The 26,784-nt window shown below is 39.1% G+C and overlaps 1 protein-coding gene across 1 annotated transcript in view; it reads left to right on the plus strand.

Annotated features, from left to right (window-relative positions):
• The window catches only part of COL4A1 (collagen type IV alpha 1 chain), a 131,039-nt gene that overhangs the window by 72,005 nt on the left and 32,250 nt on the right, over positions 1–26,784 (plus strand). Inside the window, exons 3-28 of the mRNA XM_087758281.1 lie at positions 2,418–2,507; positions 2,598–2,642; positions 4,226–4,270; positions 4,380–4,442; positions 4,542–4,595; positions 4,741–4,767; positions 8,106–8,189; positions 8,302–8,364; positions 9,408–9,443; positions 10,001–10,042; positions 11,613–11,702; positions 12,337–12,372; positions 12,509–12,568; positions 13,953–13,997; positions 14,219–14,272; positions 14,750–14,791; positions 15,668–15,761; positions 16,424–16,459; positions 18,033–18,197; positions 19,980–20,075; positions 21,035–21,118; positions 21,857–21,927; positions 24,607–24,798; positions 25,674–25,842; positions 26,195–26,287; positions 26,386–26,490. Of these exons, the coding sequence (XP_087614407.1) occupies positions 2,418–2,507; positions 2,598–2,642; positions 4,226–4,270; positions 4,380–4,442; positions 4,542–4,595; positions 4,741–4,767; positions 8,106–8,189; positions 8,302–8,364; positions 9,408–9,443; positions 10,001–10,042; positions 11,613–11,702; positions 12,337–12,372; positions 12,509–12,568; positions 13,953–13,997; positions 14,219–14,272; positions 14,750–14,791; positions 15,668–15,761; positions 16,424–16,459; positions 18,033–18,197; positions 19,980–20,075; positions 21,035–21,118; positions 21,857–21,927; positions 24,607–24,798; positions 25,674–25,842; positions 26,195–26,287; positions 26,386–26,490 (1,981 nt within the window). The remainder of the gene's footprint in view (positions 1–2,417; positions 2,508–2,597; positions 2,643–4,225; positions 4,271–4,379; positions 4,443–4,541; positions 4,596–4,740; positions 4,768–8,105; positions 8,190–8,301; positions 8,365–9,407; positions 9,444–10,000; positions 10,043–11,612; positions 11,703–12,336; positions 12,373–12,508; positions 12,569–13,952; positions 13,998–14,218; positions 14,273–14,749; positions 14,792–15,667; positions 15,762–16,423; positions 16,460–18,032; positions 18,198–19,979; positions 20,076–21,034; positions 21,119–21,856; positions 21,928–24,606; positions 24,799–25,673; positions 25,843–26,194; positions 26,288–26,385; positions 26,491–26,784) is intronic.

Consider the following 26,784-nt stretch of genomic DNA (forward strand, 5'->3'; position numbering starts at 1 on the left):
ACAGAACTCCTGCGTGCGTAAAGTATTAGTCGTGTTGCACATGACTCGTATTTCTCCATAGGTGTCAAAATAATCTTGTTTTCTTCTCACTTGCATGTTGCGCTTTTGTTCAGCAATGGAAAACCGTGTTTTATGTACTTGAGTGTCTTCTCCCTCCTTAGTCCATCTCCCAGCAGGTCATGAGAGCAAGTGCCTAAGGTTCAGTGTAAAATCCTGGTCTGAAGTGACACAACATCTGGTTTTGTAGAGATACACTTGTTACTGCAGTGCCAACTAGGCAGCCAAAGTATGGGTTTAAGAACTGTAGTAATCTGTTTCAACATTTCAAATAGCCTTCAGATTTTAGGATAATTGCTTCAACATTTATTCAGAGGCCTGCATCCTGATACATTCTTCTGTAAAATATTTTTCAAAACAATTTTAATTACTTCAGAACTTGGACTTTGTACCTCTTACAGCTGACCTAGAAATATATTTTTTCAGCTGTTCTGCTGTGTGCTTTGTTTTGTGGTGTTTTGTGGTTTAACACACTGCCTGGGATTTGGGTTACTAGCAAACTTTATTCTCAAACCATGACAAAGAATACTGGGGAATAAATAAGCGAGATCATGCCATTTTGGCACTTCAAGGAAAACCTGATTGTTTGCCTCAGAAAGAACCTTTTTATTGAAAAATTCATTTTTGTGGGAGGAAGGAGAGGACAGGCAGCAGGAGAATTTTTCCTGGCAGGAAATTTTAATAAATGAGTGTTATTTTGATTTCACTGCCTCATGCTCTTATCATCTCAGTTATAGTTTTCACCCCTCCTTCCTCCTTGGCCTTGTTCTTCTTACCCGTGAGTCACCTCTCTTCTCCTTTGTCTCTTCATCTTCTTAACAAAATCCTGGGCAAGGAGCTAACAACCAACATCAACCCAGTAACTCCAGAAATCTTCCAATTCCTCTCATCTTCCGAAACTGTAACTAGCACCATGTCCATGGGTCATCTGTGGTTTCCTCTGCCTGCATATCATAACCTTTTCTTTGCAAGATGCCTGTTATACCTACTTGAAGAGTGAGCTCTCCAAGACTCAGATGTTCTTCTTCTCTCGTGTGCTCAGTCCTCAGCTGACCCCTGCAAGTTACCAGCATATTGCTGTGAATCTTTGTCCTGAGCAAACAGGAGAAAAGCTTCTTGCTATTCACCATCCTAAAATCCCAATACTAAATCATTTGTTAGTTACAACAGCAATCTTATCTCTCCCTGTTTTGCTGAAAATACTTAAATCTTTGTGTAGCTTCCTTTTGTGTGTTTTGAACCTTGTTGATTGTATTTCCTTGTTGGTATCCTTTGAAAATTGGTCTGTGTTTTGAGTTTCTAAAACAGGTGCCATGTTTTTTAGCTGTTGTCCAAACTTGTATACCTTTTCCTTTTTGCAGTTGCTCACTAATGTTTTATTCACCCAATATTCCTACATTTTTTGCACAATATGAAGTGTTTCTCCCTGTTTCACACCACAGCTTGAAAGGACAACTCTAGTTACTTCCTACGTGGAATATTTGGCTTTTGATTTGCTTGATTTGCTGTTTTCAGACTTCGACATCCATAATTTTTTTCCCTCTCCTCTATGTTTAGATTTTGCAGCCTTTATTCTTGGTTTCACTGGGAGTTCAAGTATAGTGAACGTGTAATAGCTGCAATATTGATCTAGAGTGTGGATGGATTTTCTGCCTCTAGATTTATCTGATTTAAATACGTTTGGGGTTGTAGGGAGAGGGACAGCACAGAAAACACAGATGTCCCATACAGCATTAAAGAAGAACCTAAAGGATGACACATACAATCTGTATTTTCAACTTCTTGGCAAGATCCTGTATCTCGAAGCACCCAGGCTCTGAACCACCCTGAAACTCAAGACTAAGTGACAAGCCTGGTCTCCAAAATCTGCTGTTGTAAATGATACACAAGAAGAGGATTGGTATTGGCTATTCATACAGTAGTGACTGAAAAGTGGTATTTGCAGTGTTCAGGAATTTAATTGGTGATGTAGGGTGTTGTTAGATTTTCTACTAGGGTTTAGTGGTATCTCTATAGGAATGCAGGTAAGTCTTATTAGAGGTAAAGTGGCCTTCCTGATCCCAGTGGTATAAACATGCTATGAACAGTGCTATTTAGGGAGACAGAAAAGAGGTTTCATTGACATTCAAAGAGTGCTTTTCTATTATGCCACGCTCAGGCTCTGCCAACCTATTATTGAACCAGAAATATTTCTTTGTTCATAATAATCCTTCTTTCAAATACCAACATGAAATGTTTGCTGTCACATGTAGCTTCTTACCACCTAACAGGTTTCTTGAGCGCAGAAACAGGGGGTATGTGGGTTGCTTGAAAAATCAGCTTCAGCTGTTCAGTTGCTAATGAGTTTTTTTCTTCCACAGGGAGAAAGAGGCTTGCCTGGACTACAGGGTGTGATTGGGTTTCCTGGAATGCAAGGACCTGAAGGTCCTCCTGGGCCACCAGGGCTTAAGGTAAGAACTTAAGCTTTAATATTTAAAACACTCAGATCTCCTGAAATTGTTGTCCCTAGGAAAGACAAAGCTATCTCTTTTCCGTTGCAGGGTGATACTGGAGAACCAGGACTGCCAGGAACAAAGGGAACAAGAGTGAGTTCTAACTTCCTTTTTTGCAATTCTGATGTCTGTGGGTTTATATGTCCTTAAGTCTCCATGTCTGCCTTCAAGTGCAAGACAGGGTTAGTCTCTTCTTTGAGTTAATCAATGGCATCCCCTTGTGCTGCACAATAATTTCAAAATTCTTGCTTTTGCCTTTGAAGTTTCTTCTGCATTAGGCAGTCAGTGGCTTTGTCCATTTGCGTTGTCACCTGGTACTTACCACTGCACTGGTTTTAATATGCCTTTGATATCTTTCTGACATACCAAGAGGCTCTTTTCCAGCTTGAATATGAACCAACTTTATTACCTCATGCAAAATTCTCCTTTACGTTTGCCATCTAACCTCCTTGAAGCACTCCAGCAGAGAAGCTGACACACCCATGAGCACATACATGTTAAAAACATGCACAGGGTGCAGAGCTGAATTAAAGCCAGGGACAAAGATCTCTTGACTTTGCTAGAGGAGGCTCTGAATATGCCTGTAACCTTCCTGTTGTCATTTCTGCTTAATGTGGCACTTATATAAGACTTATTTTAGCACTTAATATTAGCCAGGGTCATGTCTTTTGAGGTTTCGTGAGGTGCCAAGCTCATTCTGAGCATTTTCATGTTTCGTAATGTGATGATGAAAGGGGATTCAAATGACTTGACCAGTAATGATGCATGCATTTTGAGCTGTACCCTCTTGTCCACAGATTTTCAAAATGCCATCTCAGTTTTGTTCTCCATTTGCCTGCAGTTGCTGCAGCACATAGAATTTACTGAATCATCTGCAGTTTCTGAGCTATTACAGAGGGGGTATTCTGCTAGATCAAGAAATCCTTACTTCAGTCTATAATGTTCATGATACCCTGGGGTATTCTGAGTGTTAACGTGAACTGGCATCTCCTGGAAAATGTGTTTGTGTGTTACAGTGCAAGTAGACTGTATTTTAGCAATTATAAAGCTTTGGAAGATGCAAATATACTGTCTGAGCACAGGATTCCCATACATCTTTTCTGCTTCACAATACGTGTATTAGGAAATACTGCATGAATAAATAAGCTGGTAGGATGAAAATGATGTGCCAAGTCAAACTCCTGATTCATTACACTGGAAGGCTGTTCAAGGAGAAAGAGTTATCTCAACCCTGTAGGTTTTTTGATAATAAGGATGAATTGATACACTGATGTGGAGTATGAAAAATAGAGAAACATCTTTACAGTGTGTTAACATCTTCTTCTGCTATGAAGAGGTACCTACAGTAAATTTCATTTTGGGAATGATGATTGTGAGAAGACAGCACCTCTGCATTCCTTGTTTCTTCTGCATAAGGCTATGGTCCAGTTCCTGTTGAAGGAAATCCATATTGCTGCTTAAAAAGTTAAAGAAATATAAAAAGTTGCTTGTAGTTATCGATTACTGAAGTGTCATGTTTGAGAGGTTTTGAAGATGAGAGCTATTTTGTCAAGGAAGTTTAAAAGAAGCTGTTACTTGTTTTTTGACTGTCACCACTGGACATGTGATTGGGGCTGCAGCTTGTCCTTGCTGTTTTGTGGGTTTGTCATTTCAGTTTATGTTTTTGTCAATTGCAGGGCCCCCCAGGAGCATCAGGCTTTCCAGGAAACCCAGGTCTTCCTGTATGTATGCCACATATGTATTTCTACAAAGAGCATCAAAGTTTTAATCGCGATATCTGACCTGGATTATTGCTAATATTGCTAATTTCTTTACTTTCTTTTCATGTAGGGCATTCCTGGACAAGATGGCCCTCCTGGTCCACCTGGCATTCCAGGATGTAATGGCACAAAGGTGACATTTACATATGTTTATAACAGCATCTCTGTTGAAATAAAAACATCCTTCAAGCATATGTTCTCTAAACAAAACCAATTTCTTTGTTCCCCTCAGGGTGAAAGAGGTCCAGTAGGTCCCCCAGGTTTACCAGGACTGACGGGGAGCATAGTAAGTAGATTCTTTCATGCTTGATTCACTTGTTTCAACCCTGATTCTTGAAATGCAAATGTAACTATGTGAAATTTTATGGAGTATAAGATGTAAAATATACAATACTGAGGAAGAATAACACCAAATATGTCTTTTTCCACAGGGACCCCCAGGACCTCCTGGAATGAAGGTACATTTTACTCTAAGTGCGTTCATATCCTGCTTCTAACAATAAGAATTAACGTTAACTCTATGCCCTCTAAGACTAGCACTCCTTCCTTAAGGACTGAAAAATTGTACTGGCATGTTTCACTTTGTATTCTGTTCTGCAGTCCCACTAAATAAGAGCAGTGGGGTGACCTCCAGTTAATAACAATTGATCGTATGTGTTGTTCCATGCAGGTCTTCAAAGTGTAAGTATTACATGGATTACAACAGAAAAAAATAGTACATATCATTAATTATGTATAAGTAGTATGGTGGCCATCCAGTTGTGCATAAAGATTTAGACAAGATTTTATGGTTCAAACATTTGTTTTAATATTGACATTTCATTTATCTAGTTTCAAATAGATAATGTTTGTGGGAGAAGGTCATATAGCCCACAATATGAGAAGCATCCAACATATACTAAACAGGTTTCATAAAGAAAAAAGTTAAACTAACTAACTAGGTATGTGAGTGCATTTTGTGAGCTGGAGAATGAAATCACAGAATCATAGAATCATAGAATCGTTAAGGTTGGAAAAGACCCTTAAGATCATCGAGTCCAACCGTTAACCTGTCACTGCCAAGTTCACCACTAAACCATGTCCTCAAGCACCACATCTACCCGTCTTTTAAATACCTCTGGGGTGGAGACTCAACCACTTCCCTGGGCAGCCTGTTCCAATGCCTGACTACCCTTTCGGTGAAGAAGTTTTTCCTAATATCCAACCTAAACTTCCCCTGGCGCAGCTTGAGGCCGTTTCCTCTCGTCCCATTGCTTGTTACTTGGGAGAAGAGACCCACCCCCACCTCGCTACAACCTCCTTTCAGGTAGTTGCAGAGAGCAATAAGGTCTCCCCTCAGCCTCCTCTTCTCCAGGCTAAACAACCCCAGTTCCCTCAGCCGCTCCTCATAAGACTTGTGCTCCAGACCCTTCACCAGCTTTGTTGTTCTTCTTTGGACACACGCCAGCACCTCAATGCCCTTCTTGTAGTGAGGGGCTCAAAACTGAACACAGTACTCGAGGTGCGGCCTCACCAGTGCCCAGTACAGGGGTACTATCACCTCCCTGCTCCTGCTGGCCACACTATTCCTGATACAAGCCAGGATGCCATTGGCCCTCTTGGCCACCTGAGCACACTGCTGGCTCACGTTCAGGCGGCTGTCAACCAACACCCCCAGGTCCTTTTCCACCGGGCAGCTCTCCAGCCACTCCTCCCCAAGCCTGTAGCGTTGCATGGGGTTGTTGTGACACAGGTGCAGGACCCGGCACTTAGCCTTGTTGAACCTCATACAGTTGGCCCCGGCCCATCGATCCAGCCTGTGCAGGTCCCTCTGTAGGGCCTTCCTACCCTCCAGCAGATCAACACTCCCACCCAACTTGGTGTCATGTGCAAACTTACTGAGGGTGCACTCAATCCCCTCATCCAGATCATCAATAAAGATATTGAACAGGACTTCCCCAAAACTGAGCCCTGGGGAACACCAGTCGTGACCGGCCACCAACTGGATTTGACTCCATTCACCACCACTCTCTGGGTTCGGCCGTCCAGCCAGTTTTTAACCCAGCACAGAGTGCACTTATCCAAGCCGTGAGCAGCCAGCTTCTCCCAGAGAGAAGCTCCTGCTGTGGGAGACAGTGTCAAAGGCCTTACTAAAGTCCAAGTAGACAACATCCACAGCCTTCCTCTCCGTCCACTAAGCGGGTCCCCTTGTCATAGAAGAAGACCAGGTTAGTGGAGCAGGACCTCTCTTTCATAAACCCATGCTGGCTGGGCCTGATCCCCGAGTTGTCCTGCACGTGCTGCGTAATGGCACTCAAGATGATCTGCTCCATGACCTTCCCTGGCACCGAGGTCAGGCTGACAGGCCTGTAGTTTCACAGTTCCTCCTTCTGACCCTTCTTGTAGAGGGGTGTCATATTTGCTAGCTTCCAGTCACCCGGGACCTCCCCGGTTGACCAGGACTGCTGATAAATAATGGAGAGTGGCTTGGCCAGCTCCTCTGCCAGCTCCCTCAGTATCCTCGGGTGGATCCCATCTGGCCCCTTGGACTTGTAGGCACCCAGGTGGAGGAGCAGGTCGGTGACTGCCACCTCTTTGACAACTGGGGCTTCATTCTGCATCCTATCTCCATCTCCCAGCTCAGGAGCCTGAAAACCCTGAGGATGACCGGTCTGACTATTAAAGACTGAGGCAAAGAAGGCATTGAGTACCTCAGCCTTCTCCTCATCCTTCGTGGCAATGTTTCCCTTTGCATCCAACAAAGGAGGGAGGTTCTCCTTGGCCCTCCTTTTGTCGCTAATTTATTTGTAAAAACATTTTTTGTTATCTTTAACGGCAGTGGCCACTTTAAGTTCTAGCTGGGCCTTCGCCTTTCTAATCTCCCTGCATATCCTCACAACATCCTTGTAGTCCTCCTGAGTCACCTGCCCCTTCTTCCAAAGGCGGTAAGCTCTCCTTTTTTTCCTGAGTTCCAGCCAAAGATCTCTGTAAATATTGAACGTCAACAGAGAGCTTTTGCTCTTTAAAATGAACAGATATAATTTGGAACTGTAGGGTAAGTATGTCTAAATGTAATCTCAGATTTGTAATGACATGACTACCTGAAGTTGTAAAATGCCCTTTTCTCTTTCTCTCACATGGGAAGAACTGACGTAGTCTATGAACACTGAAGTACTGGAATGTTTCTTTCCTAGGCATGTATGCATAGGTACATGACTCCTGAAATAAAATCACTTACAATATTGTAACTTTGTACAAAAACACAGGAAAAATGGGATCTTTTGTTATCAAAAAAAAGAGACATAAAGAAGTGGATAATGATCAGAACAGTTTTCTAAAGGAATACAAAGTGGATTCCTTTTTTGAAGAAAAAGTATGCCATAAATGGCTTTTATGTCAACATTAGGTATAAGACTGAAGATCTCAGCCTGGAAAAGAGATTATGCGGTTACGACTTCTCTCAGCAGCCAGGTCAGATGCTCCAGTTGTGTGGTGACACTGTAGTAGTGATAGATTTGGTTGGAAAATCTTTCTGATTACCCATTACAGTATAGGAAATCAGGGTATGAAGGAAGATTTGGTACTGGAATCTCTTCAGGTGGCTTTAAAGGACATTTGGCAATTAACGTCTTAACTTTTAATATCTCTTGCTATGTTTCAGCTGAACTAAAAGAAGTAAGGTGACTTTTTTAAAATCAGCTTTCCAAATGATTCCGAACTTTGCATAGCTCCAACTTTCCTCTCATCTCAATATTAGTATTTTTGAATGTATTTGAATGGATGTTTAAGTATTATTCTTTTTCTTTTCTTATTATAGGGAGACCCAGGTGAAGTGGTGGGTCTTTTACCTTCTAGGGTGCTAAAAGGTGATAAAGGCTTTCCTGGCCAACCTGGACTACCTGTAAGTCTAAATGATGTTTGAATAGCAGTGAGCATCAATTGAAATTATATCAGTATCATGAAATTACCAAATAAAAATCACTTTGTAATTATGCCATTTTAATTTTTCACAGGGTCCCCCCGGAACTCCAGGGTTTCAGGGACCAATGGGGCCACAAGGGCCTCCAGGGGATCCAGTAAGTTTCCTCTCATGGTGATTTGCACTTTACGTGTAGAGCTTTATTATAGGAAAGTTCTGCAAGGTTTGTATAGCCAGTATTTGCTGGGATTCGGGAAAGATAACCTGTGGTTCCAGGCTTCATGTTTAGCCTCCTGGACTCTACCATGGCGTGAATGACTAGGTAACGACGGTTTTCAATAGCAGCTGCTCCTACAGTCATCTTCTCTTCTGGCAGGCTTGGAGGGTATTTTTGTGTGGGAGGGGTTGTAATAGTTATTCCTCCTTTCCCCTCTTCCCCAGCTTAATTTATAGAAAATAAACCACAAACCTAGTAGCCAGATCTAAATCAAAATGTTTGCTGAGGTTGTTCTTATGGGCAGCCATAGTAAGTAGTACTGTGGAAAGCAGGATATCAGCTATCTTTTATTATGGTAATTGCCAAATGCTGAAGGCATTTCAGCTATTTGACATTTTGACAGGTCTAACAGATACCTAATATCTTCTTGTCCTGTACTGGATGCAGGTGACACTAGCAGGGATTCAGTTATTTCCATCTGATAAAAGTCCACCCAGTGTTTCTGGCTATTAAAGTGAGCTGTGTGAGATTTCTTACCCTTCTGAAGAAAACTGAAAGTGATGTAAAGGGAAATAGTAGTACAGTTTAGTTAGCATTTGCATTTGCTGACGTGAAAAAGAACAATTTTAATGAAAGGAAAGTGAGGACTAATATTTAGCATGCAAAGCTGGAAAAAAAAAAAAGTCAGCAATAAAGTTATTTTACATTGCAGTACCATAGACTTTTTTTTTTATTGTCTCTTGTCTAGATGCTGGTTAGGTCCAACACTCTTAACTGCAAAACAACGTCTGATGAGATATCTTGGACAGATTCTGTTTGGTTTTATTACTTATTCTAAGTTGTGAGTTATGGACAGTAGCAGAAAAAGACTTTACATCTTGGTTTAATGGAAAAATTTGCATTTTTGCTATCTTTATACAGTAAGGCATTATTCCATCTAGTGTACTATATACATATATATGCTAAAAGGTGCTGTCTTGTAGGGTCCCCCAGGGCCACCAGGACTCCCAGGCGAGAAGGTAAGATGCTTTTTATTATAAAGATTAATTCTATTTGTTTATTTATTTGGCACACCAGATCCCCAAAAATCTGGAAACTAATGGTCCTAAAGGAGTGGGTTTTTTACACTTTGGGATCTATTTTTATGTCTTAATAGGCATCATAAAGAGAGATTTTTAACACATTTTTTAGGTTTTTTTCCAAATTTGTTTTGATCTGTTATCTCACTTGATCAAATCAGTAGTAATTTCAACAATCTGTGATTATTTGAACTCCTCTGAAAATGTCCAGATTTTCACTAAAATGTTGAAAAAAAGAGCATACTGACAATAAAATTATCTGATAAATTTCATTCTATCTTTTTTTTCCATTAATTGCTGTGATGCAGGACTCAAAAAAACAGCAGGGGGGTTAGGACATTATTTATTTGTTTCACACGTGCATTTAAAAGACATATTCTGTCTTTTATATCCTCTTTTAACTTTTGCCATGGACAAAATACCTTCATGTGTATGTATGTATGCATGTATACACTGCTGATAAAAATTGACTAAATATGTGTAATTTATGTTTTCAGGGCTACATGGGCTTAGGCTTTCAGGGTCCCAAAGGTGAAAAGGTAAGTCTCTTGAAAACTTCTAGGGAACAACTGTCTGAGATATTCTTGATATTTTGTTTTAAACAAATAAACTGTTGGAATAAGTAATGGAGAAAATCAGCATTGTAATTTTTGGAAGACTTGGGTAAATCTGTGACTTACACCTAAATGAGCAAAAGTCATGAACGGTTACAGACTTTGTTCATGATGACGTTATACCTGAAATTAATATAGGTCATTATCCTGTTTTCCAGCTGTGACTAGCACCAACTCCTTTAGTTTGCAGTAGGCAGATCTGGAAACATTTAGTCTGTATATTAGGACTCATCATGAGGTTTATTTGAAATCGATTTAGTTCTGAGGGATGAGATTTAATGTGCTCTCCAGAATTATCAGAATTAATTGTGGTAGGACTCTTGAGGGCCTGTCTGCCTTAGTTTGGTATGATAGTATATACTTCTGAAGCCGATCTTTCAGTTGTCCCCTTTTACTGTGTTTTGACTCAACCAGGAGCAGTTTTCAGAGCACACAGACTGATTTACTTTTGAATGAAACTAAGCCAAAAGATGTGCTCCAGGATCCCATTTATTCTCTTAACCAGCATCAAATGGGAGGTAAAACATGTTAGGTTTAATCTGTTACCTCTCCCACTGAGAGGTCTAGGTTAAAGTGCCTTATGCTGCATTTTCAGGAGCCAAGAAATGCATGCAGTCATGGGTCATTTGGTAAATTGATAGTGTGTCTGAGCCCTTCTCCGGAAGCTTCTCATGAGTGTTATTGACAGAAGCCTTTTGGAGTATAAGTAAATTATGTTACTTAGGTGGGCTTTTTTTATCTACTACCTTGTTTATGTATTTTGAGCCACACTATTTTTGCAATGTGATGTGTTGTTGGAATTAACTTGTTATCATAAAATTTCTTGAAAAATCTTGGTCATAGAATTATGTGGAGATTTCCTGGACTCCTCAGGTTTGTCTTTAGCAGAAAATGAATGGTATTGCTATGCATTACTGCTTGACAGAAACATATCAAGCCTTTTTGGAGGTGTTTTACTGTAAAAAATAGTGCTTTTGCATTATGTAGGGAGATGAGGTTCTGACCCTGCTATGGACAGATACATACTAAAAAAGTATGATCCACAGTTATCATCTTGAAGTTGGCCTTTGCGGACAGTTGTCAAGCTGATGTATAAGCTTTGATTAACATCTTCCTTTAGGCATCGACTTTCTGCACCTGACCTCTTTCCTCCTAATCTTCTTCCTCCTAAGGAGGCACTAAAAAACTTTTGTACTATTACAATAATTAATTGAGTATGTTCCTGATACTGGTATTAATCAATCTTCAGCCTAACAGGAGATTCAGAGATCTTTCTTCAGGGCAGTCTGTCACCCATTATACAGTTGTGTCTCCTATAACTGTGTATGTAACCCTTTCTCTGACTGATTTTGCTGAAATAAGAATTTAAAAAAAAACATTTAGCTATATTTTTAAAAGTGAGTGGTAGTTCTCTTTGATGTTATTGGTCTCAGTAATGTTTGTTCTCAGTGTCAGTACTGTTTTTAATGGACTATCCTGGATTTGGTGTTGACAGGGAGAACAAGGGGTAAGGGGCCCCCCAGGCCCACCAGGACCATCACCACATATGAAAGAAAATGGGAGTGAAGTCATAAAGGGAGAAAAGGTGAGACCTTAAATGATTAATCTTCTTGCACTCTTCATTAAAATACGATCAATGGGAATTATCAAACAAAAGTAAAACAGCAAAAAGAAAATATTAAGTCACCTACAGCCAATTTTTCAAAAATTTCTCCCTGTTTTACTTCATGAATGAATTTTGATTGTCGTTCTAGAAGTTTCTCTGAAAATATATGCATTCTCTGAAAAAATATGCAAAAAATATGCCTAAGAATTGCATAAATAAGTAATGCATACAGCAGAGGACTTTCTGAGGAAGGAGGATTGATAAGCATAGCCCTGTAAACACCAAATATTCTAAAAATTTGGATTAAGTCGCTTATACTGGACTTTTCATATACAGAATCACATTCATGGAATCTGAGTGCTAATGAATTTTTCAATTATTGAATTAGGCAGTCTAAGCAATATATACTAGTATAAAAAACTAGCTTAATGGATTCACATTTTGTGTTTGTCTAACTTGTTATTGCACATCATACTATTAGGCGTAGTTCTTGAAGTGGAGAACAGGGTTAAATGTGCTTTTGCTGACATGAAGGATTAAATGATTTACAACACAAATGAATAATGGTTAAGATTTTGCTTATTAATCTACATTTTTTTTATAATTTCATTAGGGTGATCCAGGTGAAAAGGGTGAACAGGGAGCCCCAGTGAGTATTTTTTATTACTGTAAAAAATTGTGAAGAATCTGATAATGGCCCTGAATATCTTTATAGCTATTTGATAAAAGCAATTTTACTTTAGAATTTGGCAGTATTTTTAACCTGGTGTGTATTTATTTTCCAGGGATTTCCAGGTTCAGGTTTCAAAGGAGAAAAAGGTGAACCTGGGAAGCCTGGTCCACGTGTAAGTATGCTCAACTTTATCAGTACCATAATTACAGTTGTTGTATTGTTTCCACAAGCTAATTAAACTTAGTAACCATTAGTGAAACAGCAAATTTGGTATATTTCAAACAAGCAAGTTTTGCTGTAGGGCAGGTGTACAAGTCAAGGTAGTAATAACATACAGTAATATTAGTATGTAACGTGCTTTCAGATAACTAAAGACACCTAACAATAGCTTGCAATGCTGAAGGCAAAGGCAAGACTGCCATTGATCCCAGCTGAAGCCAGATCAAGTCATTCCAGAACAGAAGGAAAAGCAAAGCAAAACAAATCATTTCGTAGGAATGACTTTAGCTAAATGGAATGTGTTGAATTTATTTCAAGTACTCTTACGTGCAATCTACAAAATAAGCCAGCTTAGCCTAAAGGTACTGGTTCTTAAAAAGAAGATGAATAGAGCAGTAGTGGCCTGTTCAGATTTGTTGTATCATTTTTATCCTTCAGTTGCATTGTTTTAGATGGAATTTTTTGACCTAAAGTGATGGGATTATATTTTAGACTGAATTGCATGCTCTATTACTTTGTGTATTAAGTATATACATTTTCTTGGGTTTATGGGACATATTCATATTGCTTATGATACACATACAGCCTAAGCACTGTGACACCAACTAAAAGTGGTGAATTAGGCTACAAGCCTAGGTGCCAGTCCCTTCATAGTCCATAGGAAGAGGAAGGGAATGCTGAAAAGTAGCTTAGTCCATCTAGGTCATTTATCACGTACCTGTTGATTACCTCAAGGGAATCTAATCCCCTCTGTAGGCTAACACAGTGGTCCAATAGTGAATCATTTTGCTCTGGAGGAGTCTTGGATTCTAGGTTATATCCACTTTCTGATTTGAAATTATAGCTTTCAATTTAGAGGAAATGTTTTTTACCACTAGATTATCACGCGATCTGATACGGGGCCACTCTCCAAGCCTTTTGCTGAAACTGAGCCGCCAAATGTCTATGAATAAAGGTTTTGTGAGGCTGGAGAGTATGTATATAGAAAGGGATTGCTATGAAGGGAAAAGTTTCTGGGTCTGATTCCAGTTTCCTGTGCTGTGGATATATTTTGTCTTGAAGCCTCCTTGACTGGGAAATCCTTATGTTATTCCTGGATCTGGGAACAGATTTGCAGGATTTTATTTAATTCTGCAGCTTGTACGTTGTTGAGTAACATAAGCAGTAGGCAGCCACAATTTGCCTGCTTTGTACCCTCTGTGCTGTTAGCTGTGTTAGCACACTTCGGTTGATGCATTACAATAGTGATTGTTTTGTTCTAGTGTTTCACCCCCGTATTTAGAAATTGCATGTATGTGGCTGTCTGTTTAAGCAGAGTGCAACTTGATGTTTTACAGGGAAAGCCTGGAAAAGATGGTGAACCAGGACCAAAAGGAGAACCCGTATGTATTTTACTGAATTTCCAGTACGGTTTATTACATTCAAAACAAAGAACTGTCTGTGTATTGTAAACGGTTGAAATTTTTCAGCCTTCTGAATTTTTTACTTAAAGTTGTTGCTTTCAGTGAATTAGTGACTAGTTTGAAATTTAAAACTTTGATGCTGCCAGAGCTAAGATGCAACTATATTTGTCTTTTCTGGTTTTGCTGTCTCCTACACGCAGGGTTTGCCTGGTGGGTTTGGGATTCCAGGACGACCTGGGGAGCCTGGTACGAAGGTGTGTAGTAGTGGCCTTTGCTTCCCAATCACACAGAATGAGGAGTTAAGAGCTTGTATGGCATGTTCATAGATACACATTAAAACATATATGTACATAAAGCAATATTAAATGAATGTTACTAAGTTGTAAAGTCGTCACTCAGAAACTAGGGAAAGTCAAAATTAAGGTAGCTTAGGTATCCCTGGTTTAGATCTCTTACATGAATTGATTAATGCAGGCTTTATTTTCACAAGTTCTTTGCCCAGCCAGCACATGCACAAATGTACTTTCCTAAAAATCCCAGTTTCTCTTTACGTAGTGTAAAGCAGTACAGGCCCGCAAACTAACTACTTACTGCTTATTATAATGGTCCAAGTACTTATCATTTGGAAGTTGTATGAATCTGTATCAAAGTGTTCATTTGCTAAGGAAGTCCTGTTTTGTGGGGAAGAAAATCTGAGCTGGATTTAAAATGTAAATTGTATTTTGATTTAGGGTGACAAAGGTGAACGAGGTTTTCCAGGACCTCCAGGAAGAGTAAGTAAAATAAATTCTTGTTTTATTTTAAACATAAATGACAATATAAGTTTTGTGAAAGTAAAAGTGCTCAAACACTGAGGGAAAAAAGAGAGACTATGCATGTTCTGATCTCATTCTGATCAGTCATGTCCTCATTTTTTCTTAATGGAAACAAAAGCTGGATACGGTTCTTTTAAGTATGTTTGAAATTTGGGAAAGGAGCTCTCAAAGAGTATGAATTTCAAATGTTTTGGACTATGAAAATTATAGGCATTGTTAATCAAAACATCCAAAAGAGAGTTCAAAAGAGTAAGTCTGTCAGCTTTGCAGTCTGTAGTTTTTTTAACACTTCAGATAAAAAATGGGATTAGTCAGCAACATATAGATCATTGATGGTGCTACTTCCCCAACATTGGGGAAAATTCCCAACATCTGCTAATTTGATTTGAAAAAGGGTGCATACTTCCTGAATATTTTATTGCAAATGTATCCTATATGTCAAACTCAGATCAATGTTAGCAGAAATTGCCAAAACAGAATATTTTAAAACTAAAGGCAATACAAACTTAATGGGTCAGTGCTTAGACCATGCTGAGCTTTTTGGCGTCATTCTTGTTCAGAAAGGTGCTATAGAGCTTTCTGCTTATTCCTGCTACTGATGTGAAGGAATTTTGGTAGAATAGGAAATATTTATTTTCTCTGGTAATTCCTCAGCAGCTACAACCCTCTCACAGCAGTTGTTAAGTATCTCTGAAATTGCAAGTATAACCAAAATGCTCAAAATTGTTTTCACAAAACAAAATGGCCTCTGTATCATCAGGTCAAGATGGAGGAGATATAAACAAGGGCACAGTTGTATGTCTCTAGTGTCCTAGTCTTTGTCCTGTGATTCAGGTTATAGATTCTGGACCAGTAGATACCTTTGGTGAAAAAGGAGAGCCTGGAGCTTCAGGTTTGCCTGGACCAAAAGGTCAAAAAGGTGAAAAAGGTATGTATTTTGTCTTGTCTTTTTGATTGAGTTATGCTTTTAGTTTTCTTACTAAAGGAAATTAAAATTGCGCTATCTGTGAGCTCAGGAGCTCTATATGACAGTGAAATGTTCCAGTTATTTATTTAATTGCTTTCAGGTTATTACATTTTGTTGTATTTCGTAGGATGATGCTTCTCATCATAACTAAGACTGCCTTTCAGTTATAGATTGGAAAAGGATAAACTGGGATCTGTTTTTATGGCAGATAAGTAGTCCAGTGAGATTATTTAAGAAAGATGGAAATCAGCACAAGCATAAACAGGATAATAATGCAGAGAATCTTGAGACTCCTTTAAAAAAGTCAGTAGCTAAATTTTAATCTTAAAATTGGTTTGCATAATTTGCAAAATTCTTCTGTAAACAGGGAAAATGAAGCATTCCCTTTCCCATTTTCCCCTTTACAGACCTTACCCTATTGAAGAAAGATCAGTGGAGAAGATGGCACACGGCAGGGCCTTTTCCATAACTGTAGTGTTTGCAGATATCTGTAGATTATTTAACTCAACCTTTGATTCAGGGCGTACTAGCTTGTAATGTGTACTTAAATAATATGTGCTAGAAGTTCACTGATGGTGGCATTGCTGACTTCATTGCCTAATTGAAAACTTCTTTTTCTAAAGGTTTCCCTGGCATACAAGGAAGCCGAGGACCTCCAGGTATGAGTTTATGGCCACTGATTTTGTTCACATTGTTCCTGTGTTCTTCTTGGGTGAAAAGTCCTGAGAGATGTTCTCCTTAGCTGCTGCCAGTGACTGCCTGACTTACAGAACACCCAGGCAGTGGCCTCTCCGGAGGTCTGATCATTTCCCTAGACCCTCTCTGTAAATTGCTTTTCTTGTGTCTCTGATGTGATCGAGCCTTGCTCTTTGTGTAGGGCCCTGATAACTTTCTGCTTAGGCTGAAGTAGTGTGCACAGGTCGTCAGAGATAGCCCAGAGAGTATAGCTCCATTGGGCAAGAAGAGTTGTAAAATCCGGATATGTGCGTGGATACGTGCATGTGTTCCTACGTATGTATACAATTTGTTTTGCTCTTGCTTCAGCTCTATGTGTGTTTCCATAAATACAATAAAACAAGGTTTGTAGGGAGAAATAATAACATTTATTAGATCACAGTCATTCCTGAAGGCTTCCTGCTTTTTTTTGATTATGTCACTTGATCTAATAGAAGTTATTTCTTTTGCCTGCAGATGTTGCCTTTTTCATAGTCTTAACATCTTTACATCCATGACAACACTGCTATTATGTATATATATACATGTACCTGAGTTTGAACTAAACCACGGTATTTGCTTTTAAAAAATTAAGCAAATCATCTGTGGAAACCTGACTCTAGCACATCCTGTAGTGATGTTACTATTACCTCCTTTGCTCGCATTTTCTATCTTGACAGTGAGCTAAATATGAAGTTGATGTGAGCCAGAGTCGGATAGTTTCCAGGAAATTTTTCACAGTTTAGAGAGGAGACACGATATACTGCAGGCTGTAATAGTCCCTAAAGAATTCTGTGTGACAAGACAAGAAAAATAGTAGCTCTTAGTCTGTCATTACCCTACAGAAACGGAGATTTGTGTGACTTTCATATCTTCCTGCGATGTTGCAGAAGGCTCAAAATGGTTTAGTGATCAAGTCTAGTGATTAGTTGTGAACTGAAATAACTCATTAAAGTACGAAGACCTGTGTGATACAAACAGCTAAAAGGAGATCTGAAGTAGTTTTTTTTCTAGCTGTTTAACTGCTTCTCTTTATTGGCTGTTGTTTGCTTATTATTTCTACAGTTTTGGTTTTAGCATTCCTGAAATCTGCTAGCTTTGTTCAGTACTTATTTACTGAAGTTCTTAAAGATGCTGTCCCTTTCTAGGTGTGTTTAAGATTTAGTTTATTATGAGATGAGGAAGAGTGTAGTAGTTTCTAAGTGTAATAGCTAAATTAACTCCTGTGTCGTCACTTTTTCCTACCCAGCAAAAGTTGATTAAACTAAGTCTCAGAAAGGCAGTTAGTACAGAATAAGAGTGTTTGTAGGGACCTAACCAAAGTGAGTTATTCGGAGCTGTAGTGTGTACGTAACCTCAGTTTTGTATAAATCACCAATAGTAAAAATACAGTCCCTTTTTATTTTACAATAACATTCTTCTGTTTCTCTCTGAAACCTCATGGAAGCTAATGTGTTGATAATGTTACTGTCTTTCTGCTAGTAACTTTTTTTCATGTATTTTTCACTCTGTCCAAAGGTCAACCGATTCCAGGCAAGGTAGGATCACCTGGTCCTGCTGGAGAGAGAGGTGAAAAAGGTGAAAAGGGTTCTCCGGGATTCTCTTTACCCGGACCCCCTGGAAGAGATGGTTTCCCAGGTCCCCCGGGGTTGCCTGGCCCACCAGGTCCTCCAGGCAAAACAGGTAGGTAAAGCACTTGGCTGCTTTTCACAATGAAGACTCAATAATGCACATTGCATGCACATAAAAAAGGATAAGGAGACAAGATTATAAAAGCTATAGTCAGAACGCATCTACGTGGTAGAAGAAACATATGTGAGTTCTTAATGGACCAAGTAAAAGCTGTTCCATGATGCAGTGAGCCACTTGTTTCCTTAGGATTTCCAAGGATTCTTTGCTAAATGTTTTTAAAATTTCTTCCTAAGTACATTGTGGACTGTTACAATATAACCAAATAATTGACCTTAAGACATATTGGTTTCCTCTGTGTCCTAATGTGCCAATTTAGAGGTATTTATAAATTTTCAGTTAAAAAAATAACAGGTATTAATATTGTTGGCATAAAAGATAGCTGTTCAGTATCACAATTTACAAGTCTGCAGTACCAATCTATGTAACAGGTCTAAGAACTGCTGACCGAGATACCAGTCTGCTAGAAGTTTTTGTTGTAAAATGAAATTATCTTACAGGAGAATGGGCTCAACACTTGCTTTACAGAGATAAATAAAAAGCTAGTAATTATGTGACAAATACATAGTAACATTAGTAGTAATGATAACAAAATTATACAGCTATGTATAATTAGATTCTGATAAAGCATTTTGAAAGAGGAAAATATTTTGGTTTTGCTCTGCAATGAAGCAATGAAAAAGGTACATATGAAAGTGGTCCATGCTTAATAGCTCCTTACAACTGATGTTTTAACTCTTTTATTTAAGGAAAACTTTTGCTGTAGGTGATACTGATATTGTGAGTTAAATTGTCATTTCAACATAAAGAATGATATCCCTATTACAGTAGTTTAGGTAGTCTAAAACTATTGAAAGGAACATTATTCTCTATTGAATTCCTAAACCAAAATGCTGGGTTCAAAAACAACTGAAGATGCCTAGCTGTTGCTGTGTTTGCCAATGAAGCTGTACAAAATCCAGCACCTAGAATATGGAATTAAATAGCTAAATCTTACCTTGCCCTGAAAGTAAGAGCAATTCCTCGTTTTCATACAACATGTTTCTGTCGCTGCTTAATTCTGCTCCTTCCCCAGACATTTCTTCAGCTTTCTTCAAGTGCATAATGGGAAACAATTTGTTTTCATTTAACTGTTGTTTGCTAAACTTGACATTAACATTTTGACTACTGGCTTTGGCCAAAATGATGTTTTATTGTATTGGGTCAGAACATGTGCCATATCATCAAACAGAACAAGCACAATTTGTATTCTCATTTGTTACCTATTTCAGTTCCTAACATGAAGTTTCTTGTTTTCAGGAAGTTTGATCAGTGCGAAGAAGTTATATAGATGTTAACAAGCTGTTCTTGACCTAGAAAGTTTCCTAAAACACTGAAAACAAAAGTCAGGGTACAAAAAACTCTACTTAATGAATTTCTTCAGAACTTCAAGATTCTCCATTCTCTTCAGGGTCAAACCAGCAATTTTTTCACCCACAGCACTTTTCTTAGCCAAAACTTACAACAAATACAGATTTTATGTGAAAGTTGTTTGTAACCTTACTATGGCAGAGCCTGTCTTTTCTCTCTTATTCTTGGGGTTTCTTGAGCAGTATATATGGAATCAGAATAGAGAATCCCAGTTAAATTTTTCCAAGTAAAATAAATAGAAAAATAAAATGCTGTCCTGACTTATCACTGTTCATAGATACATTCAGCTGGGACATTCATAAATGCAGCCCTATAATGGAAACTTGCATTTGTCAAACAATATTGTTTATTGCACTTCCATTGCAGATGGAATTGATCAGTGCCAGCAGGGAGAACCTGGTGCACCAGGTAGTCCTGGACCTCCAGGAAGAGATGGATTTCCAGGAGAGATGGGAGAGAAAGGTAATATTATTTAAAGTGATTGCTTTCTAATGCTCTGTACCCTGGAGCTTGGGTATGTAAAGAGGCTGGGTAAGTTAGGCTGGATCCAGAGGAAGTGTACTTCAAGTTAGTTAAACAAGTAGGTCGTGGTCATGGAAGATGTTTCTGGAGTCTCTGGTGAGTAAAAGAAGGATATTGTGTATTAAGTTGTGTGACACAAACTTCATTTACATTTCACTTAGCCTACACATTGCTGGAAAGTGATAAAGGATGGTGCAGGGCTGAAAGAGGAGCTGGGAAGAAAGAAAGGGTTGAGCATAGTCCCATTAAGTGTAAATTGAACTGTTCATGGCAATTTAAGATGTGAGTTCTGAGATGAAGAATTAGAGAGGGGCAGATGAGTTAGGAGTGGAAATGGTTTATGAATCATTGCCATGAGTATAATTGAAGCTAAAATTGTAACACCTATAAATAGGACTGTCAACCATGTGTTCTAGCAGCATTGACTAAATGGACATATAAAAAAATGAGCTGTGCTCATTTACACGATGGTTGATCCTTCCTAATCTCATTCTGCTCACTGCTTTTCTAAAACTGCAAAATTGCAGTGACTATAGAGGTTCTCCTTTTTCTGCTTTAATCTTTTTATTTCTTCTATACCCAGTGTATATTTCTTTTCTTCTTTTTGATCCTCTTCAGCCTGGTCCCTTTTAACTGATCTATTAAATATTGTCCCTAGGATAAGACTTAAGTTGATTTTCATGCCATTCCTTTAAAAATTTTAAAGAATTTTGAATATCAGCTTGCTGATAAATTCTCTTTGAAGCATGTAATTAGAAGTAGCACATTTATTTTTATTCTTTCAACATGAAGTGTATTAAATTGACATTTGTCCCTGAATCCACCTGCTTGCAGTTTTCTTAAATCTTTTCATTGTTATTCATTGGTTTTGTTTTGGTTTTGGTTTTTTTTTTTTTCAGGTGACAAAGGTGAATCCTGTGCCTTATGTGATAAAGTAGGACCTCCTGGACTTCCAGGACCACAAGGGCCACCAGGTCCAGCAGGTAAAAACTCATTAACTACCTGAGAATTAACTACGTAGGCTAAAATCTAAAAATGCAGCATATATGATAAAGTTAATTACTTTTTGTCCCACTAATCAAATTGTTTGTACAACTAATGAAAGGAGGATGGAATATTCCTATTTTTGGCCTGATTCCAAACTTCCGATGCAATCAACAAGAATTACCAAGGAAGCAGAAACTGGCCACAATGGAAGGTCTTTGCAAACTGTGGCCCAAATATTTTAACAGAAGATTGTGAAAGTGAAAAATAATGTGGAAAACATTTGCCCTATGAGCCCAGGCTTGGCAGTGGCCCATATATACAATCCTAGCATTAAATTCTGTGGCCAAAAAAAATAATTATTTTTCTGCTACCATATGAGAGAAGTGCCACATGCAAACAGTGTTGTTATACCTAATGTTTGTTCTAGTGGCTGTTAAGAAAAATGAACATGGTTTAGGTAGTTTTAAGACTGCACTGGTTACATGATAGGTCTAAATAGTAAGGTGAATTCATTTCTAACTTAAGTGAATCATCAGCTTCTGAGTTTATGAATGCAGACACATATAGCACATGAGGACATGAATCCAGACAACTTCACTGGCTTTAGCAGCATTATGTTAATATAACTGGGGATGGAATGAGACACTCTGAGAAGGGTCACAAAGAATTCACACACAATGAGCTATTTGTAAAAGCATGTAATAAATAGAATTGTATTTTGTCTCTCTGATAAGGTTTTCCAGGACAATCAGGTTTCAAGGGTGACAGAGGCTTACCTGGACTTGATGGCCTTCCAGGGGTACCTGTAAGTAATGCCTTGCCAAATGAGATGTGTCCTATGAGGCACGTGATGAAAAAACATGTGATCATCAGTGTGGTTGTGTAATAGTTCAGTTTAAAAACAGACCAGCACAGTGATAGGATAAAATTAAGGAACTATGCCTAGCAAAATAAACTAGGAAGCAGTGGGGTTGAGCTATGAGAGGAAAAAAGAGCTGTCAGAAACAGGTTATATTTCTGTGTTTGCCCCTCTCAAGAGCTCAGCAGGACACATGACCTTCTGGCTGAGCAAGCTAAGCAGTGGAGTTGGGTAAAAAGTAGGATTTTGCAGGAAACAGATGCAGGTCTGCACTGACCTTCATGTGAATCATTCCAATAACTCATTGCTGTTGTGTACACATATACTGAGAGAGAGACAGTGCCATCTAGTGTAGTGTAAGCAGTCTAATATTAGCATGCAATATACTTTGGCAGTTTGTCTGAATTTTCGGAAATGTGTGCAGTATATTCCATAAAACATAGCTGCTTAGCAGGAAAGCTAAATAGTTTTGAAGAAATAAAGGGCGGCTGTGAAAGCGAATAGCGCCCTGATAATATGATCGCTTGTAAATTATGTTGACACAGCACAACACGACTCTCGGTGAGTAAGGCTAGATATCAGAAGCAGAACAGCCATAAGCATAGCACTTGTCTAAAATGTAACACAAATTACTCCTAGATGAGCACTGTACTAGCACAACTACATTTGATCTTGTCAGCGTTCACTTGAGTGTCCCTACGTATGCTGTGGTATGCTGTCAACACCTACCTTAGCATACACGTTCTGTAATATAACATGGATTTTGACACCATTCCTAATGTAAGTAGACTGAGTTTGTCAGAGTCTTCCCAGACTTTTTTCCCCAAAGCTGTTTTCTCCTTCCAGCTGATCACTTTTGGCAACATAACTTCTCAGTGACATTCATGTGTGCTAGCTTTAACGCACACTGGAGTTATGCAAGTTTCCTCTATGCCCAGCAGTGAGAAAGAGGCTCCTTCAGAAGTTAAACCAACCCACCTGTATGAATTCCTTACTCAAGGAATCTATTTCTCTCCCTTGAGTATAAATAAAGCCCAGATGCCTGAATTCAGCCCATGAAAGTTAGCTAGGATGCAGTCCATTCTCTATTTCCATTACGATAAATAAGATGGTATTACTCAGTGACTGAATTTACCATAATATCAATGGGATCCATGAAAGAAACAATGGAGAAAAATAAAAGGCATCCTAATGTATTTAAGCTTTTTTTGTGTCTGGCATTTGTTCTCAGCACATGTTTTGCCACACCTTTATATTTTCCTTTTATTGCCTCTTAAGGTCTGTTCATGTCTTTCATCAGACAAGGACTGGTTGCTCTTCTGAATGCTTTTAAGCTTGTTTTGCTCCACAAAGTTCAGCCAGGTGGTGATCCAGCATATAGTTTAGCTTGGAAAAACTACATAGAGGCCAGCCTCACAAGCTCACATTGTTTAGAGCCATGCCAGAGCATCAGAGTCTGATCCAGGACCCACCAAAGCTAATAGAAAGATTACCTTTGACTGTGTTCTGGTTCAGGTTTAAGTGGAGGGTGCACATCAGCCATAAGCAGTGGATATTGCCCATGAGGCTTGTGCTTTACTACCCTAGTGAGTAGCTTTGATTCACCTGAAATTAGAGAGGCTGTTCCTATAAGAAAAGTTCATATAAGTCCTAGAAAATATGTAGGGAAAAACTGGAATTCTGGAAATCCTATAGGTAGATAATTTCTTCCCAGGAAAGCTTACAAAACTCTTTTCTGAGCATGTGCGTAGTATTCTGATAGTACCAACTGACTGTGATTGTTAATTGTACAGAATCAGTGAACATTAGTAATGAAGGGAAATGTGTATTTGCATCAGCTGAATGTCTTAAATAAACTACCCAGGGAGAAGCTTTCAGCCTTCAGTTAGCCTTAGCTCTTGTGCAAATAACATTTGAGTTTTGTATAAGACAATTAATTTAATTTTGTAGACAGTCTATATATTTGATTAATATTATAGTTGATTTAAAAGGTTTTGAAAGAAAGAAAATCATGGGGGGGGCTTGTATAAGCAATTTAAACCTGTAAGTTTGGCTGAGTTTGTCTTTGCATACTGAAAGTGTGTTATTTTCCTGTATTAATACTACTTCTGCTGGTATTGTAAATTATCATGGAAATGTAGAGATACTTTTGTTGCATTTGCATCAGGGAAGTATGTTCCACAGAGTTCAGCATTTAAAGGTTGGGGCAAACACTTTAACTCTGAAAATACCTTTTTAAAAAGCCTCGTTTACCTTGATGCTGATGTTGTATAAATATGCATAACTGAAATCCAGTGGGTAGTCTACTGAAAAATCAGAGTATTTTTTTGGTGTCATGGCCTGCAGTTCTTGTCTAAGTGGTATGAGTTTATATGCACCATCTAAAATGATATACCTGTGATGTGATATGATAAATGACAAAATGGTCAAGACAAGAAGATTTGCATTAATTTCTTATTCACACTGCTGTGTCCTGGAAAATATTCTCATTTGACCTCCTCCATCGAAAACTTAAGGGTTTACTTGATTTGGGTCTGCTCTTTAATTCCTGAAGATTTGTTTTCTTTTGTATCAGTTGAAGCATTGGTAGGGCAACTGATGACATCTGAATTTATGAAATTTCAGGGGCCCCCCGGCACTCCAGGACTTATGGGCAGCCCTGGGGCAAAAGGAGAACCAGGAGATTTTTCTTATGATTCTATCCTGAAAGGTGAAAAGGGAGATCCTGGTTTCCCAGGACAACCAGGTATTCCTGGAAGAGAAGGAAGACCAGGAAAAGATGGATTCCCAGGTCCCCAGGGTCCGAAAGGAGCATCGGTATGTGTGTTTCTTTATGTTTACATATTGTGCTACTGTGTGTTTGTTTATGTTTACATACTGTCCTGTACATTCTGTCTTTCAGATCAGAATTCACATGCTTTTATGCCCTATACGTGCTTTATGTTTATTGGCCTCATTCATTGTTCCACATCTTGTCCCTACCTTGAGTAGTTCATTCTTCCTTAGAGGAAGACTCCAGTTTCCCTGGGACTAGTGAGGAAGACAGTCCTTCAGCAACAGACTATTTCAGAGTTAGATTTTGACCCTTTCTTTTTACATGTCATGCAAATAAGTGATCTGACTCAGATGTATTCAGCATGGCTTGTTACTTTCAGGACTATAGAGCAAGGTTACTTCCCCTACAAAGTTGTGGGCATGGACAATAGTTTTGTTCCTTTCACCCTTTCTCACAGCGTGATAGTAAGAACTAGTGTGGATGACTTAGCTGATATCTGGAGATGATTGAAGGAATGCAGTTATCCAAGTAGAGGTTGTTAAGACAAGATTGAACTCTCTTCTAGCATACTTCTCTTCTTGTGGAAACGAATGCTTCAAAGTCTTGCACTGATAGAGAGTTCAGCTGATATGGATGTGGAGCTGAATGTGGAGCTCACATCTCTTCCCAGGTCCACCACTGGGAACATAGCCTACATGGTCCAGTTGGCTGCATTGCCCACTAGGTATGATTTCCACGTGCTGTTCCACATGGAACCCAGTTCTATTTCCATTTAACTCAGTGATAAAAAATCCACTTTCTTCAGCATTACAGTTACCTGTGCTAAATCCAAATTACAAAATACTTAAAGAGAGAGGATGACGTGTTCTGTCTTGCCAATCAGGCAAGAAGTACACTTATACTTTCCAAAAATTAGGGTACAGCTGGCTTGAAAGGAGAACGTGGTCCCCCTGGCCAACCTGGATTCCCTGGAGTACGTGGTGAAAGAGGTTTTCCGGGCCCTCCTGGGATAGGCGTGCCAGGGTTACCTGGTGACAAAGGAGACAGAGGCTTTGCTGGAACCCCAGGTTTACCAGGCCTTCCAGGTAATGCTATAGTATGCTTTAAAAAAAATAAATGTGCCCTTAAGTGGTACAACTAGACGATCACTGGAATTTAAGACTGAAATAAAAAGACTTTCTAATTTAAATCAGTTTGCTTTCAGCAGTATAATTGCAAATCTTTGAGGGCAGTTTTCTTGAAGAGTTTGTATGGCAAAATGGGATGGTTTAGGTTCATCCTAAACTAAGTTCATCCTAGTTTTCTACAAATCTTCTACAAAAAACCTTCATAACAAGTCAGTTGTAATGATATGGATGGACTAATATTGCTGGCTAGGTGAAACTCTCTTGTATAATGTCATCGGTTCCTGTACTTAATACATCTTTACATTCACAGGAGCAAAGGGCGAAGCAGGACGAACTGTACCTCTCCCCGGACCTCCTGGGGCGGATGGCCTTCCTGGGCCACCTGGTTTCCCTGGACCCCAAGGTACAGTAGCCTGTAAATCTTTGTCTGATGATTGTAATGGCTCTGTTCCCCAGAAGCTAGCCTTTGTATTAACATTAGTCTTGTTTTCACTTACAAAGGTGACAAAGGGAATCCTGGGCTTCCAGGTAGACCCGGCCTGCCAGGAGAAAAAGGTGCTGTTGGGCAGCCAGGTATAGGGTTCCCTGGACCTCCAGGACCCAAAGGTAAGATAAAGTTATCCATCTAACAGAGCTGGTGTAACTCGAGTGTGGATGGAGGCCTGCATTATCATCCAGCCATGGCTGCATGAGATTTGGGAGGTGCAGCTGAAGAACCTCTCTTGGAAAGTCCACAAGCACCACAATAAGCATACTTTCAACGCACACTTGCTTTGTGCAGTGATGTGGTGCAGATACAGACAGTGTCAAAGCTACTGCCAGAATAGAAAGTGATATAGTACAACATCTTACATTGCAGCAACTGAGGTTGCTGAGAGATGGGATTACCTTTCTGAGAGA

Source organism: Nipponia nippon, unplaced genomic scaffold (genome assembly GCF_047370975.1).
Source record: "Nipponia nippon isolate SJK-2023a ecotype South Korea unplaced genomic scaffold, ASM4737097v1 scaffold_2, whole genome shotgun sequence".
NCBI classification, from domain to species: Eukaryota; Metazoa; Chordata; class Aves; order Pelecaniformes; family Threskiornithidae; genus Nipponia; species Nipponia nippon.